This window comes from Eretmochelys imbricata, chromosome 13 (assembly GCF_965152235.1).
Source record: "Eretmochelys imbricata isolate rEreImb1 chromosome 13, rEreImb1.hap1, whole genome shotgun sequence".
NCBI lineage: Eukaryota > Metazoa > Chordata > Testudines > Cheloniidae > Eretmochelys > Eretmochelys imbricata.
The window spans coordinates 2,441,617-2,461,359 of NC_135584.1; the positions used below are offsets into that span (position 1 = coordinate 2,441,617).

Genomic DNA, 19,743 nt, shown 5'->3' on the forward strand with positions numbered 1-19,743 from the left:
ATGAGCTCTTTGCTTATCAGCCACCATCGAAGACCTCAGCTGGGGGGAGAGGAGATGGCCAGCTGCTTACCCCCCTGACTTGTTACCTTGAGTGGGAGGGTCCCTCTGGCACAGCAATAACTCATTTCAGATCAGTAGAGTCCCTCATTCCCACCAGGCCCAGAGCAGCAGAAACCGCTATCCCTGACAACCTGATCACTTTCTTTGACAGGGTAACAAGCCTTGTGGATGGTGGATAGCAGGAGACGTGGTCTATCTTAACTTTAGTAAAGCTTTTGATACTGTCTTGCATGACCTTCTCTTAAACAAAGTAGGGAAATGCAACCTAGATAGAGCTAGTATAAGGTGGGTACAAAACTGGTTGGAAAATCGTTCCCAGAGAGTAGTTATCAGTGGTTCACAGTCATGCTGGAAGGGCATAACAAGTGGGGTCCTGCAGGGATCAGTTCTGGGTCCGGTTCTGTTCAATATCTTCATCAATGATTTCGATAATGGCATACAGAGAACACTTATAAAGTTTGCAGACGTTACCAAGCTGGGAGGGGTTGCAAGTGCTTTGGAGGATAGGATTAAAATTCAAAATGAACTGGACAAACTGGAGAAATGGTCTGAAGTCAACAGGATGAAATTAAATAAGGACAAATGCAAAGTACTCCACTTCGGAAGAAACAACCAGTTGCACACATACGAAATGGGAAATGACTGCCTAGGAAGGAATACTGTAGAAAGGGATCTGGGAGTCATAGTGGATCACAAGCTAAATATGAGTCAACAGTGTAACGCTGTTGCAAAAAAAATGAATGTCATTCTGAGATGTATGAGCAGGAGTGTTATAAGCAAGACACGAGAAGTAATTCTTCCGCTCTACTCTGCGCTGATTAGGCCTCAACTGGAGTATTGTGTCCAGTTCTGGGTGCCACATTTCAGGAAAGATGTGGACAAATTGAAGAAAGTCCAGAGAAGAGCAACAAAAATGATTCAAGGTCTAGAAAACATGACCTATGAAGGAAGATTGAAAAAACTGGGTTTGTTTAGTCTGGAAAATAGACGACTGAGTGTGGACATGATAACAATTTTCAAATACATAAAAGGTTTTTACAAGGAGGAGGGAGAAAAATTGTTCTTCTTAACCTCTGAGGCTAGGACAAAAAGCAATGGGCTTAAATTGCAGCAAGGGAGGTTTAGGTTGGACATAAGGGTGGTTAAGCACTGGAATAAATTGCCTAGGGAGGTTGTGGAATCTCCATCATTGGGGATTTTTAAGAGCAGGCTGGACAAACACCTGTCAGGGATGGTCTAGATAATACTTAGTCCTGCCATGAGTGCAGGGGACTGGACTAGATGACCTCTTGAGGTCCCTTCCAGTCCTATGATTCTATCCCTGCCACCCTCCATGTGCTTTGGGGTGAAATGGGAAAGTGTCTTCACCGCACACTGACCATGAGTAATGAGAGCTGTTACTGGAGTGTTGGCTCCAGCACTGGAAAGTTACTCACTCACATGGGAGAATCCCCTTTACTTCCCCCACCACCACCTCAAAGGCCCCATGTTACAGAGACCCTCCCTTTGGCTGAGGCTCCCTCCAGAACTCACCCACATTGCACTGGGCGCTGGCCAGCTAGGACCACTCTGGAGTGACATAGGGCACTCAGAGCATGTGTAGGCCGTGGGTCCCAAGGCTGGCTATCCAGGTCTTCCCCATGGCTGCTCAGCATGCAGCCCTCGAGCGGCCAGGCCAGCCCACAAAGGGACACTTGCCAATCCAAAAACGGGGTGTGTGGGAGGGTGGCTGGCTGAGAACTTGTCTCCATGATAGCTAAGGGGTAGAACTAGGTGTTAATTTAAATCAATGGAGTTACACCAACACCAAAGTCCCCGGGGACAAGCCTATGAGTGGCTTATTGTGGTTTAGCATCATAGAATCATAGAATATCAGGGTTGGAAGGGACCCCTGAAGGTCATCTAGTCCAACCCCCTGCTCGAAGCAGGACCAATTCCCAGTTAAATCATCCCAGCCAGGGCTTTGTCAAGCCTGACCTTAAAAACCTCTAAGGAAGGAGATTCTACCACCTCCCTAGGTAACGCATTCCAGTGTTCCACCACCCTCTTAGTGAAAAAGTTTTTCCTAATATCCAATCTAAACCTCCCCCACTGCAACTTGAGACCATTACTCCTCGTTCTGTCAACTGCTACCATTGAGAACAGTCTAGAGCCATCCTCTTTGGAACCCCCTTTCAGGTAGTTGAAAGCAGCTATCAAATCCCCCCTCATTCTTCTCTTCTGCAGGCTAAACAATCCCAGCTCCCTCAGCCTCTCCTCATAAGTCATGTGTTCTAGACCCCTAATCATTTTTGTTGCCCTTCGCTGGACTCTCTCCAATTTATCCACATCCTTCTTGTAGTGTGGGGCCCAAAACTGGACACAGTACTCCAGATGAGGCCTCACCAATGTTGAATAGAGGGGAATGATCACGTCCTTCGATCTGCTCGCTATGCCCCTACTTATACATCCCAAAATGCCATTGGCCTTCTTGGCAACAAGGGCACACTGCTGACTCATATCCAGCTTCTCGTCCACTGTCACCCCTAGGTCCTTTTCCGCAGAACTGCTGCCTAGCCATTCGGTCCCTAGTCTGTAGCGGTGCATTGGATTCTTCCGTCCTAAGTGCTGCACTTATCCTTATTGAACCTCATCAGATTTCTTTTGGCCCAATCCTCCAATTTGTCTAGGTCCTTCTGTATCCTATCCCTCCCCTCCAGCGTATCTACCACTCCTCCCAGTTTAGTATCATCCGCAAATTTGCTGAGAGTGCAATCCACACCATCCTCCAGATCATTTATGAAGATATTGAACAAAACCGGCCCCAGGACCGACCCTTGGGGCACTCCACTTGATACCGGCTGCCAACTAGACATGGAGCCATTGATCACTACCCGTTGAGCCCGACAATCTAGCCAGCTTTCTACCCACCTTATAGTGCATTCATCCAGCCCATACTTCCTTAACTTGCTGACAAGAATACTGTGGGAGACCGTGTCAAAAGCTTTGCTAAAGTCAAGAAACAATACATCCACTGCTTTCCCTTCATCCACAGAACCAGTAATCTCATCATAAAAGGCGATTAGATTAGTCAGGCATGACCTTCCCTTGGTGAATCCATGCTGGCTGTTCCTGATCACTTTCCTCTCATGCAAGTGCATCAGGATTGATTCTTTGAGGACCTGCTCCATGATTTTTCCAGGGACTGAGGTGAGGCTGACTGGCCTGTAGTTCCCAGGATCCTCCTTCTTCCCTTTTTTAAAGATTGGCACTACATTAGCCTTTTTCCAGTCATCCGGGACTTCCCCGGTTCGCCACGAGTTTTCAAAGATAATGGCCAATGGCTCTGCAATCACAGCCGCCAATTCCTTCAGCACTCTCGGATGCAACTCGTCCGGCCCCATGGACTTGTGCACGTCCAGCTTTTCTAAATAGTCCCTAACCACCTCTTTCTCCACAGAGGGCTGGCCATCTATTCCCCATGTTGTGATGCCCAGCGCAGCAGTCTGGGAGCTGACCTTGTTAGTGAAGACAGAGGTAAAAAAAGCATTGAGTACATTAGCTTTTTCCACATCCTCTGTCACTAGGTTGCCTCCCTCATTCAGTAAGGGGCCCACACTTTCCTTGGCTTTCCTCTTGTTGCCAACATACCTGAAGAAACCCTTCTTGTTACTCTTGACATCTCTTGCTAGCTGCAGCTCCAGGTGCGATTTGGCCCTCCTGATTTCATTCCTACATGCCCGAGCAATATTTTTATACTCTTCCCTGGTCATATGTCCAACCTTCCACTTCTTGTAAGCGTCTTTTTTATGTTTAGTTCAGCCTGCTTGTAAGAGATGGAGGTATAACAAATTACTTCACTCCCACACCACAATACAAACATGCCCACAGCCTTTGACACTGGTGTAACTATTCCTTTAGCGATCCATTCAGATGATGCCCGTGCAATGCTCTTGTGCAGACAAGCCAAGAGAGGGAACAGTGCCCTCAAGCGGCTTTCTGAAGCATTAACAACAGAAGCCACAGCAGCTTATTGGAATAGCCACATTTCTCTCCTGAATGACTCCTGGATTCAGACACCCAGGAGTCATCCTGCCAAGGCAGTCAGAGTTCAGGTCGACAGATTAAGCCCTGCACTGGCAGAGCGGGAGAGCAGATGCTGTGGGACGAGAACCAGAGCTCGGGAAGGGACTGTTCAAAAACTTGCTCTGGACTTTGCTGCTTGAGCCCATCTTTGCATTTCCCCCCACCCCAACCCCATGCTCTCTCATGCTGCTGGGTTCCTTGGAAAGGGAGAGCGTGGTTAGCACACAGCTAACTGCCCACACGGCAAGGGGCTGCACAGCACTGCCTCCCAGCACCAGGTCTGTGGGCTCCCTGCAACCAGGCCTCTGGCTAGGCTCCAGGAGTTCAGCAGGCGGCAAGTATGCACCATTTCAACCTGCCGGCTTGAGGCTGCTACAGCTGGGTCGCTATCCTGGCAGATTCTCTCTCGAGGGACAAACCAACTCCTCTCTCATGGCAGAGAAGAGAAGCCCCAGCATCAGGGCTTCCACCCCTAGTGCAGACCATGCCCATCTCCCCAGATGGCCTGGGACAGGAATATTTGCTTTGGATGCCATTTACTGCTGTGGCTGTGGGCTGCTGGCCCTGTGCAGGCAGGGCCCTGTGGGTGGGCTCTGTCCCACCAGCTGAGGGCTTGTTAACCTGGAAGCCTTCAGCGCGGCAACTATTGAAAGGAAGAACCTGAGCAGCAAGCCCTTCCCCCAGCCCACCCCTGAACTGGCATCGCCGACGTCACTCCTGCCATTGAGCCGATGCCCTGACACAAGGGACCAGGCCCGGCCCCAGGCAGGCAGAGTGCAAGGGAGTGCGAGGGTATGGCCATGGTCCGTGCCAGGATATGCTGCTCTCTCATCGCCTGTCCCGTTTGTGGCTTACCTGCAGACTGCCGTGCAAAAACTGCTCCTTTGCTCCTCCTCACGGAGCAAATGCTCTGCTCTCTCGCCCCCTCGGGGCCTGGGCTGTCTCTCAGCGGGTGTAATTCTGTCAGGTCAGGCTGTGCAGATCCCAGCAGGGCAGTTGGGGGGAAGGAGTGCCCAGGCCCCATGACAGAGACACTCCCCCACCCCCTCCTTGGCCAGCAGTGGAGCATTCCCGTCAGGTGGCTGCTGTTTGAGAGGAGAAGCACTAATCCCAGCTGTCCTCAGCACCCAGAGCTGGGCTCCACGTGGGCCGCCCTGGGCCCTCATTAACTGGTAATCGCCTTTCTGCGGTTCTCCTTTAAACCCCTCCCTACTCTAAAGACACCTCTGTGGGGCAGCCCTCACCCACGGCCCTGAGCAGGGCCGGAGCTCAGTCCTTAGAGAGCGATTCCAGGGGCCAGCTCAGCCCTGGTGTAACTGGGAGCAACCCCGATCTCAGGAGCGTCTCACCCCCTTACCTCATGAACTGGAGCATGTTCATTACAGCCTGCCCCGTGTTGGATTTGGCCTGTCACATCCGTGCTCTGCACAGAAAACCGGACCCCGCCCCTCTCGCTGGAAGGGGTGTCACCATGGAGCCCTGGCTCTCTTCCTCACCCTCGCACGCCCAGCTTGGGACTCAGCCATTCCCTTCCCAGGCTTGGGGTCACTGGATTCCCCTGATGGCCTAGCGTGACTGGTGCCTTGGGCAATAACACACAACAAGCACCAGCCCCGGAGTTTAATTCTGTTCCAAATTACTCAGAACACACGCCCGCGCCTGCCCCACAGGGTCTCTGCTCCCCTGGGTGCCGATGCGGGAATCCCATGAAGGCTGACGAATCGCTAGTTCCTGTGGAGGGCAGCGGCTGCCCTCTTCCTGCTGGATGATTGTTAATGAAGGGGAGACAAGTTCGGCTTGCGGTTCCCCCCGGGGAGCCTCCCCAGACCTGGACGGGGGGACTGGCCTCACCGAGAGAAGAATTTGATCCCAAACGTTTAACAGTAAATTGCTGCTCCAGAAATCCACCGCCAGGTAAGGCAGGTCTCAGTCCCCTCCTAGAATTAGTGGTGCTACAATCCAAGCCACTCAAACCGGTGGCAAGGTGCATACAGAGCCTCACTGGGGTGTGCGAAGCCAAGGTCCAGCGAGTGGCAGCAGCTCAGTCTCCCCCTCCATCAGGCCCCCTGCAGAGACCGCTGAGGAGAGGAGGAGGCAGAGCTGGAGCGGTGAGGGTTAAAAAGCCAGCAGGCTAGCACCAGCCCCAGCTCAGCTGAAACGTGGGGGGGCTGGCACCTTTTGAGTTCAGCCAAGAGGTTTCAGGGTCTCAAGGAGTCTCCCGGCCGCAGAGTGAATCACTGAGCACCCTTTGGGGGAGGAGGTGGGAGTCCCTCACAGATAGTTGTCTTCCTCCTCCTCCTCCTCCTCGCGAGCCAGCGCCTCGATGTCGTGGGTGATGTCCGTGATCATGCGGTTGAAGGATTCCGACTCGGAGCGGAGGGACCAGCTGTCGTAGCTGCGCACGGCGGAGGCGGAGGTGTTGCTCATGCTGCGCTTTATCCGCCCGAAGCTGTCGGTCAGGATCCCCCCTTCCCGGATGCCGACGCTCTCCAGGAAGCTCTCGAAGTAGCCGATGTCCTGATCTGGGATGAAGGGCCGCATCCCTGAGGGGACACACAGCCATGAGGTGTCGGCCAGGAGCCAGTAGGCGCTTACTGCCCTGGGAAGGGCTCATGTTCCCGGGGGCCAGAGGGGTCGGGGGAGCCCACAGGCCACCCCCTTGGTCTGCATGTCTAAAAGCAGCTCCCGACCGACAAGCTGGCCTAGCAGGTACAGGAAGGGAAGGGCTGTCAGGAAATCCAGCTGCTATTCCCTGATCTGCGCTAGACTCCCTGCGGGACCCGGGCACGTGTCCATCGCTAGGACCGACCTGGGCCCTCCTTACCACAGCATCCACGCACCTAGCACTCCTTAACGGATTTATCCTCACACCCCATCTGGGAGGGCAGGGCTGTCCCCTCCATCGTACAGAGCAGGAATGGAAACCCATAGACTTCCCAAAGTCACACCAGTCAGCTGTAGGAAGCACGGGGCCCTGTCACTGCTTGACAGCATCTTCCACACACCAGGCCCCTTACACAAAATAAGATCTAACAAAGACATGCCCTGCCCTTATAGATGCTGCCTCCCCCGCCCTTATAGACACCGCCTCACACCTAGGGTTGGTAACCATCCCAATTTCCCCGTGAGTCTCCCGGAATCAGGCTCTATCTCCCGGAGGCTACTGAAGCCAATCTGGGCGATTTTAGGTGCTAAAAGTCCGGCGGCGCAGTGGGGCTAAGGCAGGCTCCCTACCTGCCCCGGTCCCGCACTGCTCCCGTAAGTGGCTGGCACATACCTGTGGCCCCTGGAGAGGAGGGCCAGGGGGACTCTGTACGCTGACCCCGCCCCGAGCGCTGACTCCACAGCTTCCATTGGCTGGGAATTGCGGCCAATGGGAGCTGCAGGCAGGGGCAGTGCACAGAGTCCCCCTGCCCCCGACAGGGGCCTCAGGGATGTGCCGGCCGCTTACAGGACCGGTGCGGGGCCAGGGCAGGTAGGGAGCCTGCCTTAGCCCAACTGCACCACCAAACGGGAGCTGCCCGAGGTGAGTGCCACCTGGCCGGAGCCTGCACCCCTTACCACCTCTCACACCACAAACCTCTGCCCCAGCCCTCAGCCCCCTCCCAAACCAGCACCCTGCACCCCGTCCCACCCAAACTTCCTCCCAGAGCCTGCACCCTGCACCACCTCCTGCTCCCCAACCCTCTGCCTCAGCCCTGACCCCCCTCCTGGAGCCAGCACTCCAAACCCCCTCCTACACCTCAAACCCCTGCCCTGAGTCCCCTCCTGCACCCAAACTCCCTCTGAGAGCCCGCATCCCTTCCTACACCCCAAGTCCCTGCCCCAGCCCGGAGCCGCCTCCTGCACACAAACTCCCTACCAGAGCCTGCATCCTTCACCCCCTCCCACACTCCAATCCCCTGCCCCACCCCTGAGCCCCCATCCAGCACTCAAACTCCCGCCCAGAGCTTGCACCCAGTATCCCCTCCTTCACCCCAACACCCTGCCCCAGGCTCAGCCCAGAGCCCCCTCCCACACACCGAACCCCTCAGCCCCAGCCTAGAGCCACACCCCCTCCCACACTCCAATCAAATGCCCCAGCCTGGTGACAGTAAGTGAGGGTGGGGGAGAGCGAGCAACAGAGGGAGGGGGGATGGAGTGAGTGGGGTCGGGCCTCGGAGAAGGGGCAGGATAGGGGCAGTTTGTGTGATTCGACAGCTGGAAAACCTACTCACCCGCCCCCCCAAACCCTTATAGACACTGACTCACCCCCACCCCCACCCACCTTTAGAGATGCCGCCTCCCACACACGTAGTTCCTTCAGGCCCTCATTCTGGGTCGTATTCTCAGAATCAAAGGCCTGATCCCGATCTCACATCAGTGTAGATCGAGGAGATGGCCACTGAAGCTGGCAGAGTCACCCCCGTCAGATCAGAACCTTTATATCCTGAAGCCTTCGCTTTCCCATCCCTTCTTTACACATAGGCCCAAACCAGAACGTTGCATCCTTCTGGACCCTACTTTTTTCGCGGTAGAGGGCTGGTTATGAGCAAAACCAAGTTTGCAGAATCTGAATCTAGCATTCAGGAGTGCCTGGATCACAGTGTTCAGAGTCTGGACCTGGACTTTTCGGGTTGGGCTCCATCTCTCATCGGACAGTGCTGGTCTGATGAACACAAACCTCAACTCCCTGAAGAGAGATGACTGTCTCTACACATCTTAGAAAAGGTCAAATTAATTGCCGTCGACACCACCAGGTCTCCCACCCAAGATGCCGTGTCCACTAGCCAGCTAAGCCAGAGTGGGGATAGCAGTCAGTAACAAGCCATTTACCCAGAAGGAGAAACTTCCTCTTGTCCCCATAGAGCTGCAGGAGATCAGAACAGTATTCCTGGACTGACCTTCCCATCCGGTACTCCCTGAGCAGCAACGCAAACTGCTGGATCTCCTGGGGGGAAAGCTTGTTCCTCAGCTGCAGAGCAGAGAGAGAGAGAGCAAGGTTAGACCGGCTCCAGCCTCCCGCAGGTCCCTGGCAGTGATGCGTAGGACTCAGGGTTGGAAGGATGGAATGAGGCCCGGGGAAATGAAGACTCCCCCATGATGCAGTAGCAAGGAGAGTACCGTGATCATGTAGTCCTGCAGCTGCTCCAGCCCCACGCTGCTCTGGTCACTGGCCAGGCTGTCACGCGACTCCCGGCAGGAAGGGGAAGACGTCCCACTGTAATACGCTTCAAAGGTCTCGTGGGAGCCATTGCTGCAGGCAGAAGGGAAGGCGATCAGCTGGGCTGTCCAGACAGCCTCATTCAGACCATAGTCTGAGCCCTACTCTAAACGTTGGCCCTGCTCATCCCACACCTGCCACCCCATTTTCCAGGCGGTGGTGGGATTGCTTCTTGTGGCTGAAAGAACAGGAGGACTTGTGGCACCTTGGAGACTAACCCATTTATCTGAGCATGAGCTACAGCTCACGAAAGCTTATGCTCTAATAAATGGGTTAGTCGCTAAGGTGCCACAAGTCCTCCTTTTCTTTTTGCAAATACAGACTAACACGGCTGTTACTCTGAAACCTTCTTTTGGCTGGTATCTCCTGAGGGACCAGCCACTAGAGGGGGACCTAACGCCATCGGCCTTACGAACAACCAGCTGGGATGTTTCTCGGCAGGGTTCAGGCCCTGCTGGCTGCAGGTAGAGCCTGGCTGCCCCTCGCCCGCCCGCCGGGAGAAAGGATAACTCCTGGGACCAGGCTGAGCTTGTTCCTGTTTCTTGTCTATATTTTCCCAGTTTTTCTCTGGAACGGGGAGATTTTGTTTTATGTTCCCTGTTTTATGGGCCCTGGCTGTCAGCTCCCAGCCCCTTGCACAGATGCAGGCAGATAAATGTATCCTCCTATTTCTAACTCTGTCTGCTGTGAGTCCCCCTCACTGGGCCCGGGTCCCTCGCACAAGGGGTGAAGCGGCTGTTTAGGGCTACACAGAGCATACACAGGAATAAGGGGGGAGGGTCATTCAGATATTCGGGGAGCAGGACATACAATGAGCTGCAGCAGCTGAAATCAGCATCGTATCCATACGTCCCATCAGTGCGGCAGCTCTCACCTAGGAAAAGGAAACCCCGGGGGCAAGATGAGGGAACTGTCCAACGGTGCTCGCCTCGCCCCATGTCAGAGTCCCGCTGCCTCTTTAACCACCCCCAGGAGCCAGGGACACCACCTCCCGCTCCCATCCACTATGCGCAGCCCCAGCAATGACTCCCAAAGCACCACCCCAGAATTCAAGGCATCGCAGGCAGACTCCCACTATCCCCAATGCTACACGCTGTCCCATGAACCGAGGAGACTCTGCCCTCTGTCGGAGGAGACAGGGAATCTTGCCTCAGGGCTTTGCCAGCCCAAATGCTGCCCCCTCACAGCACTGCCAGCTCCCCACACTGCCGGACCTCACCATCCTGACATCACGTGTGGGCCTCCCCACCTCAGAGCTCCACGATAAACACCCTGCAGTGGGAGGGACCCATGTCCTGTCATCCCACTAAGCCTGGCACGCCCGGCACTCACTCCTGCTGGAGAGCCAGGGGCGCTCGGGGGTGGAGGTGTAGTGGAAGCCAGCCCGGTCTACGCACTCGATGGTCTGGTCCCCATAGATGATCTGGAAGACCTGGCAGATGAGGGCACAGGATTCTTCAGCTGCATCCTGCACCCAGTGTGAGAAAACAGCTGTCATGGTGATCTGGAGCGGGTCAAACGCTGGGTGGGTTGGCAATGGGACAGCACACTTGGCTACTTACCCTGTTGGCCACGGCCAGGATGATGAGGTTGCAATATGCCTCAGGGCTGGGCTCCTTGGGATCCAGTGGGTTATTCCCTGTGTGCCTCCTCTCCCAGCTGCCATAGGTCTTACCCCTCTCCCAGCTGCCACTGTAGGTCTGTCTCCGCTCCCAGCTGCCTCCAGCCTTGCCCAGCTGCCTCCGCTCCCAGCTGCCACTATAGGTCTGTCTCCGCTCCCAGCTCCCACCCGCCCGGCTGCTGTGCCTCTTCTCCCAGCTGCCACTGGCCTGCTTCCTCTCCAGGCTGCCTCCCCCGCCCTGTCTGCCCTCCTGCCCGCCCCGGGCCATCTTCCAGTCCAGGCTGCAGATGGTGTGCCGGCGCTCCATGGTGCCCCCCAGCTGCTTGGGCTCCAGGCAGATCCCAGCCTGCCTCTTCTCAGCTGCCCCTCCAGGGAGCTTTTTCTCCAGACTGCCCCCTGGGTACATGTCCAGGTTGCCCCCTGCAGGAACGGGGTCAACTCCTAGGCCTGGAATAGACGAGAGAAGAGATCTGTGCTCAGAAAGCTCCAACCCCAGCTGGCATGAGGAGGTGCCGCCTCCCACCCTGTGGGGGGATTGGTACCCACCCGGATGCTGCTCCCTGCCCCTGCCTCACACCCTCCGCTGGGGTTTACGAGGTGAGTCTCCTGCCTCCCCATTCGCCCCGGTGCCTGCAAGTCAGGGTAGGGTGCAGGGCTGCCCCTATAATGGAACCTTAAAACCATTACAATGTACAGCCACCAGGTGGCGCCACGGGTCACACATCTTCCCTTAGCTGCTAACAGCTGGAGTCAGCCCAGGAGGGCATTAAAGTATGGGGTAGCCAGACCCGATTTCTTGTGCCTACCTCAGGGTGGAAGCTCTGTAGTCAGGTCACATCTGGGACAAACGCCTGACCAGCTAGTAGCAGCCCTGCCACTGACTGTGGACAAGCCGTTCATGACACCCCTGCCCCTGGAGATCCCGGCTGCAGCTACTGACTGAGGCTGGGGTTTTTTGTTAGACGCGTCCAGACCCTCTTCTCCTTAGACTGGGTCCTGGCATATGGCAGGTGAGGGGAAAGAAACCAGCCCCTCCACTGCAGCCAGGAAATGCAGGGCGGGGAGCATCAGAGCACTGCAGAGCATGGCCTGTCGCTGCTCTCCGCTTCTTTCCACCTTGGCCATGGGGAAGTGCTGTAAGGCAGAGGGGGGTCTGGGGTGAACTGCCAGGCCAAGCAGAGCCCTGCTGGGCTGCTCATCTATCGTGCCAGCGAGCCTGACTCTGGAGACCCCCTGAGGCAGGAGAGCTCTCTAAGGACGTGGCTGGACCTGGTGACACTGCATGCCTCTGTATCACCCCGGAGCCCCAGGGTGCTGCAGGGAGCTGCACCCAGCCAACATGCCCCTTCCCTGTGCTTGTCTCACTAGGGATATAACCAACCACATGCCTCGCTTATTCGTCACAATCACCCGGGCATCCTGCCGGCATGGGTGCAAGTGATGACACGCAGCCCCAAGCAGCAGGGAATCGGGCTGGTGGAGTCCCGTATGCACAGTGCGGGGCAGACAGGTTTGCAGGGAAAAACCCACACAGGTGCTGGGCCCAGGTGAGTCTGCACACCTGTTTTCAGCACCAGGAGGTGCAGGGCATCATCCCGCAGGTAGGAGGCGGCAGCGATCTCATGGGTGGGGATCCTCAGGATGAGCTCCTCATTGTCTCTCCAGGTGAGAAGGAGGCAGCGGGCCGACAGGCTCAGGATGCTGTCCTGCTCCGGGGTGGTCTGGAGGGGCAGTTCCTTCAGCTGCTGCAGATGGGCAAAGGAACATGGTCAGAGGCAGAACGGAGGCAGCCCAGCGGGCAGTGCTGGGGCTCTGCTCTGCGGGAGCCCACCCTGCTGCAGTCCCAGCTCTCCTCAGCTGGGCAGGGCCGCGGCACAGAGAACAGTTTCTGAGTCAGGATGGGCATAGCCGGGTCACTGCTGCGACTGCGAGGAAGGTCACCCTGGCCCTTCTCTCCACAGGAAGCCAGCTCTACCCAAATGGAAACAGCCTGAGCCGGGCTCCCTGTCTGCCCCCCCTGCAGCATGGGGAAGCTGGCAGCTGGCACTGAACACTATGCATGGCTTCCCTTCTAACCCAGGTGCTGAGTGGAGGTGCGTTGGGGTGGCAGCTCCCTCCCCGGGCTGGGGACTCCCTCTCTTACCCGGGCTGTGTCCAGGAGCTGCAGCAGCTCATCCCGGCTGGAGGGGTTCAAGGAGGACGTCACCCAGGTCAGGTGGCCTAAAAACTAGAGAGAAAAATACTGCAGGTGACTCGTGTGAGTGTGACAGGTGGTGGAGATTCCTGCTGTCCGGAAAGCCCTGCAGGGAGCCCCGGGGGGCCTGGGGATCTCTGTTCCCAGGGATGTGCCTTCAGAGTGGATGGATGGCCCAGTGGGTAGGGCGCTAGCTGGAGACTTGGGTTCAATTCCCTGCCACAGACATCCTGGGTGGCCTTGGCAAGTCTCAGGGTCTCGCTGGTTGGCCTCTGTTGGCGGGTCCGCTTGCTCCCTTGCTGCGCAGGGGCATTGATCAGCCTTGGGGGTGACAGGCTGGCGCCCAGTAGCCGTAGACACCGTGTCTGGGACAAGGGAGGGGCTCCAGAGCCCCCTGCAGAGCCCTTACCAAAGTCCTTCAGGAGCGATACAGAAACCAAACCTTCTGCCTCTGCTGGGTCACACTGTCCTTCGGTGCCTAACCTATCCCACAGCCCAGGGCTGGCCCACTCCCCCCTTCCTCAGGGGTCCGGAAGGCCCCAGCTCGCCCCCTGCCTGCTCTTCTCCCCACCTCCTTGCCTCGGGGGGCTTTGTTTCTTGACCCTCCTGGACTCTCTGCCATCTCATCCCAGAGAGGGACCCCAGAGTTTTTCCTTACCTGGAGCCCCTTTCTGCCCTGCACATCCTCTGTTTAGAGTAACCACCTGGCTGCTTCCCCAGCTGGGACTCCTGCCTGGCCCTCCCTGCAGGTGCAGCCAGAGCGCATACATGACCTCTTAGGCCCACATGAAGCCATTCAGGGTCTGTGTGGGCTGCACACCACAGCGCACAGTGTATTTCTATATCCCTGCAGGACACAAGGGGAAGGGGTCTCCTCTCGGTCACCCGCCTGGCAAGGGAACCTGCAGCAGCAACGCTGGAGCGGAAGCAATCAGCTTCATCCTGAAACAAGGACAAGGGCTGGGTGCTGGTCCTGGCCAAGGGCAGTGTGTATTCGGGCACCTGGTGATGCCTATCTCCATGGGCCTGGCCCGAAGACACCAGAGCACCCTGCAAACTGTGGGATGGAGACCTGCCTGAACTGAGGAAAAGAAACTCACTTTAAACCAGTTTCAGAGTAGCAGCCGTGTTAGTCTGTATTTGCAAAAAGAAAAGGAGGACTTGTGGCACCTTAGAGACTAACCAATTTATTTGAGCATAAGCTTTCGTGAGCTACAGCTCACTTCATCGGATGCATACTGTGGAAAGTGTAGAAGATCTTTTTATACACATAAAGCATGAAAAAATACCTCCTCCCACCCCACTCTCCTGATGGTAATAGCTTATCTAAAGTGATCACTCTCCTTACAGTGTGTATGATAATCAAGGTGGGCCATTTCCAGCACAAATCCAGGGTTTAACAAGAATGTCTGGGGTGGGGGGTGGGGGGTAGGAAAAAACAAGGGGAAATAGGTTACATTGCATAATGACTTAGCCACTCCCAGTCTCTATTCAAGCCTAAGTTAATTGTATCCAATTTGCAAATGAATTCCAATTCAACAGTTTCTCACTAGAGTCTGGATTTGAAGTTTTTTTGTTGTAATATAGCAACTTTCATGTCTGTAATCGCGTGACCAGAGAGATTGAAGTGTTCTCCAGCTGGTTTATGAATGTTATAATTCTTGACGTTTGATTTGTGTCCATTTATTCTTTTACGTAGAGACTGTCCAGTTTGACCAATGTACATGGCAGAGGGGCATTGCTGGCACATGATGGCATATATCACATTGGTGGATGTGCAGGTGAACGAGCCTCTGATAGTGTGGCTGATGTGATTAGGCCCTGTGATGGTGTCCCCTGAATAGATATGTGGGCACAGTTGGCAACAGGCTTTGTTGCAAGGATAGGTTCCTGGGTTAGTGGTTCTGTTGTGTGGTATGTGGTTGCTGGTGAGTATTTGCTTCAGGTTGGGGGGCTGTCTGTAGGCAAGGACTGGCTAAGTTATTATGCAAGGTAACCTATTTCCCCTTGTTTTTTCCTACCCCCCCACCCCAGACGTTCTTGTTAAACCCTGGATTTGTGCTGGAAATGGCCCACCTTGATTATCATACACAATGTAAGGAGAGTGATCACTTTAGATAAGCTATTACCAGCAGGAGAGTGGGGTGGGAGGAGGTATATTTTCATGCTTTATGCGTATAAAAAGATCTTCTACACTTTCCACAGTATGCATCCGATGAAGTGAGCTGTAGCTCACAAAAGCTTATGCTCAAATAAATTGGTTAGTCTCTAAGGTGCCACAAGTCCTCCTTTTCTTTTCACTTTAAACCCTGTGTCCCCGGGAACCCTTGAGACTTGGGGTCAGGCTCTGAGTAAAGGGTTCCCAGCTGCCTGGGGCCCACCCTGCCGGGGTAAAAGTAACTTAAAGGACTTACCGGTACTCAGGGCCGGGGTCCTGAGCGGGGGGTGGGGCCTCAGGTAGAAGGGGCGGAGCCTTTAAATCCCTAGGCCCTTTAAATTGCTGCCTACTAACGCAGGGCTCTGGCAGCGATTTAAAGGGCCAGGGGCTCCAGCTGTGGTAGTGGCAGCCGGGAGCCCGGGGACCTTTAAATTACCACCACATCTCCATGGTAGCTGTAGCTGCAACGGCAGCCGGGAGCCTTGGGGGTCTGGTGGTAATTTAAAGGGCCAGGGCCTCTGGCCACTGCTGGGAGCTCAGGGACCTTTTAAATTGCCTGCCTGGGGAAGCTGCCCCCTGCCAGCATGGTCAGCTGTGTACTGGCTCTTGCCGGTACACCATACCATACCATACCAGCTTACTTTCACCTCTGCACCCTGCACATGCAAAAGGGCCCTGCCATGCATGTAGCTCAGAAGCTGCAATCCTTGGTCACTTTACAGTTTGAAGAACTCCCCCAGCACATCCTTCCCCTGGGTTTTCGCTGGGCCCACAGTTACCAAAGGCCAAATGAGCGTTTTCCTGCCGGAGTTAGAGGCCAGTGGCGGATGGAAGAACCAGGGTCCAGGTCTTCTTTTGGGCAGACAGTCAGCTCAGCTATTCAGTTTGGTCTGGTGGCAGCCTGTTTCCCTGGGAGAGCTCACTCCAAACCACCAGGTGGTGATTCTCACACGGCTGGGGTTTACCTGGTGGGTGCATTACAGTGAGAGGTGATCCACCTTCCCTGGAGCACAGCAATGGGGAACTCTCACAGGGTTAAGGAAGCCAGGCCTGTGACCTCCGCTCCTGCTAGCGACCAAGAAGATCTGAGCTTCTGGGATAGCGCCTGGCCCTCCCGGCCACCCCTCCTTACCTTCACCTCCTTCTCCACGTAGTCGTGCAGCAGTGTTTGGGGATCTATGAGATAATCAGGGGGGTAGAGAGGGACAGAATGCAGAGGCCTCCGGTAGACACTGCTCCTGAGCGCCTGCCTGCGAGCCGCCTTGGGGAAAACCAGCCGCTTGATGGGAGACACAAACCCCTGAGAACAAACAGGAGAGCTGAGAAGCCGGCATCTCTCATCCGCTCCAACCGCAGAGGGGCTTGTGTTTGCTGTGCACCCTGGTAGGATCATATGTGCATGAATATGCCCCTCAAGTGTGATATGGGTTCAACAGCAATCCCACAATGAGAGGAAGCCAGCATCCCCCAGGGGAGTCCCAGACCATGTGCAGTAAAGGGTGCGTTAGAAATGCTATGAGAGAGAGAGAGAGAGAATCTATTCCTAGAGACACAGAGAGTGAGCTCCCTCCGGGGTTGGCTCTAATTGCGCCATGTAAATAAATCCAATGAACATAGGCCCTGGGCCTAAGGCGGCTGTCCTGCACAGAACAGGACAGGCAGAGGGGTTTGGATAAAGAGCACATGGAGAAGTTTGGGGATGCCATTATTGGGGGGAGGGCAGTGGATGGAGTAAACAAGCCGTGTACAACCCCTGGGAAGCGAGGACATGATAAATGAACCAGAAATACCCTAGTGGGAGAGAAATGGATGAATCAGAGCTGGAATTTCCAGCCAGAAAGAATGGAGCCATGCATCTCTCCCCACAGACCCCGAGATTGGGCCAAGCCAAGGTGGCAGGCTGAGCAGATCAGAATGCCATGTTCACAATCGCAGCTGAGTTACATTCCTGGCGCAGAACCAATGGACAGCCAGTCCCTGCCTTGCGGAAAACCCAGCCAGGACTCTAAACCCAGCTGGTCTCTGCCGGGCCTCTGCCCTGGGGCCTTTAACTGTGCTGGGTCAGTCACAGGGGGGAGAGGGGAATAAAAGACCCAAGGGTCAGGCTGTGGATTCTCCTCTGTACAGAGTCCCTGAAGGGAAAGCACCTTGCTGGCCTCTGAGAGCCACATGTGCACCGTCTTGTCCCATGGGCCACGCAGGACAGAGAGCATAGCCAGCTGGGTGCATATGGAGAGATGGCCCAGTCCCCTATGGATCCTGCATGCAGCTCCCCACACCCCAGCAGCACGGCTGGCTCTGGGGCTCCCCGCACCCCAGTAGCACGGCTGGCTCTGGGGCTATGCTACCGTTGATTCCCCACCCCCAAGGGGTCACCTGGCCCGTCGAATAGCCTAAGGGCTCAATGCAATTTACGCTGCTCTGGGTGGGGCGCAGGCTGTTTGGTGACTCCGCCCCTTTCTGCTAGGCCACGTCCCTCTTTTCAGCCCGGTTTGGGGGTGGGGGGAGGAATCATGGGCTGCCATTCTCCCCTGTAGGCCCTGCTCCCCATGAATTCCACTCACCTGCTACCCTGCATGCTGCCTAAGGGAAGGGAGCACTTGGCCTTTGTCTCACACCCAGGCAGCACTCAGTGCCCCGTGCAGTGACACCCTTGGGAACCGCCACACACACGCACCTGCACCCCGCAAAGCCAGCTCGGCCTGTACGTACCTTCTTCCCCTTCTTGGCCTCGTACTCCATGTCCCTGCTCCGCTCCTGACACGGCAAAGGCAGCTCTTTCCGCTACGTGCTATTCCTTTGTTTTTTTCCTGTGTCGGAAACTCCACCAGCGACGGCTCTGATGTGAACTCGCTGAGTTCCTGCCCCTCCGGGGAGGGAGAAGTTCATGGAGTTGAGCTCTGGCCGAGCAGACGGGGCTCTGGGGCTGCTGGGCTCGGCTCACACCCCAAGGGGAAACGTTCGTTCCCAACGCACTTACGCCCACCCCCTTGCCCGCTGCGCAGCGCCTAGCACACATTGTCTTTGTGCACTGTTGCCGTCTGTCTGCCTCTCTCACACACTCCGTCCGTCTGTCTCTCTGTCACACACACCCCGTCCCTCTCTTGGCGCTAGTAACCCAGCCGGGAGATCTCGGTGGTTCTGCTGGTGCCGTCTTCGAAGGGACATTCTCCAAGGCTCTTCTGGATCTCCTCCACAGTAGGAGCTCCTGGCAGCTCCTCGGGGGCTCCCCTGTCCCTGACTCACTCCCGTGCCAGAGTAGAAGGCCTGGGGCATAGATGGAGGATCAGCTGGGTGCAAACGTGGGGCATGCAATGCAGTTGTAGGGCTAGGCAGGAACCAGAGCTGGCCCTGGGACAGTGACTAGAGCAGGGGACCTGAAATGCTAGCCATGGTGGGGGCTGAAAGCCTAAGAGGCACCAAGGCTCTGGGGCTTCATAAATTATCAGCAGGGACCCAAATCATCATCGCTAAGGAGCCCCAGCTCTTGAGAAGTGCACGTGAGGCACAAACCTCAACCCCCCCGGGGCCTGTGGGGAGCTCAGACTGCAGCTTGGGCCCCGCTCTAGAGTGGGGGAGAGCCGGTGGGAAGAGAAATTCCAGGCTAAAAGGGATGTTCCTTCCCTCCTGTGCACTGCATCCTGCCCCAGCAGCTGCAGAGACTTCCTCTTCCCGAGCAGCGAGGGATGGACAGGAAGGGGACAGACACTCAGGAGCTGACGCCTACAGGAGCTTGTAAATCTCTGGAGTCAGGAGTCTCCCCGGGGGCTGCTAAACTCCATTTTTTCTCCTGCGTGAGCCCCCGAGCCCCAGGGTGAAGGTCACTTGGTGCCATGATGGGGGTTTTCTCCAAAGAGCCACCACCGCTCTCCCTGGCCAATCTCCTCCCTGGGGCAGGTCCACTAAAGTCAGGGATGACCCTGACCCTCCCAGTGTGCTGACACGTGCAATGCGTTCCCGTCAGCCTGATTTATGCCCCAGGCAATCTCCTTGGTTGGGTTTGCCCCGGAGTGGGTGTGTTCCATTTCCTGCGTGGTGCATTCAGGCAGTGGAGTGTCTCCAGGGATGCTCCCATGTGCCTCACGTAGTTACCAAGCCCCACGCGGGCTCCTGTTTCCTGCAATGTCCCTGATGCCAAATACCCAGCCACATAGCGAGTGGCAGGAGCAGAAGGGAGCTGGCATCATGCAGGAGCCTCTTGCGGGAGCTGATCAGCATCTGCTGTGGGTATCGTAACCTCCCTTCCGGGGGGGGCTCCTGCCTCCTGGATTCCTTTTACTGTGTCTGGACCCAGCACAGCATGCCCCCAGGAGACAGGCTATGGAAATATGAACGCTCGCTACACAACAGTCCAGCTCTGCATTGGCTACATTACTGCATGGCAGAGCATGTATCCCTCCCTCTCCCGGCTGGTCTATGAGCTATGTGGGAGAGGATCACAG

At 55.9% G+C, this 19,743-nt stretch overlaps 1 protein-coding gene across 1 annotated transcript; it reads right to left on the reverse strand.

Annotated features, from left to right (window-relative positions):
- Nucleotides 1–6,396: 6,396 nt before the first annotated feature.
- On the reverse strand, nt 6,397–18,043 carry CCM2L (CCM2 like scaffold protein). The gene is made up of 10 exons (XM_077832367.1): nt 18,014–18,043; nt 16,434–16,601; nt 13,093–13,176; nt 12,511–12,694; nt 10,891–11,396; nt 10,661–10,796; nt 10,139–10,202; nt 9,229–9,361; nt 8,941–9,079; nt 6,397–6,668 (listed from the first exon to the last, which is right to left on the reverse strand). The coding sequence occupies exons 1-10, from the start codon at nt 18,041–18,043 to the stop codon at nt 6,397–6,399; spliced, it is 1,716 nt and encodes a 571-aa protein (XP_077688493.1).
- Nucleotides 18,044–19,743: the final 1,700 nt, after the last annotated feature.

Excerpts from the sequence above, each read along its gene's own strand:
- CCM2L (XM_077832367.1), bottom strand. The coding sequence starts at position 18,043 with ATGGAGTACGAGGCCAAGAAGGGGAAGAAG. Across the intron at positions 16,602-18,013 it reads AGGCCAAGAAGGGGAAGAAG|GGGTTTGTGTCTCCCATCAA; the intron begins GTACGTACAGGC and ends GTTTGTTCTCAG. Across the intron at positions 11,397-12,510 it reads CCTCCTGGTGCTGAAAACAG|GCCTAGGAGTTGACCCCGTT; the intron begins GTGTGCAGACTC and ends CGTCTATTCCAG.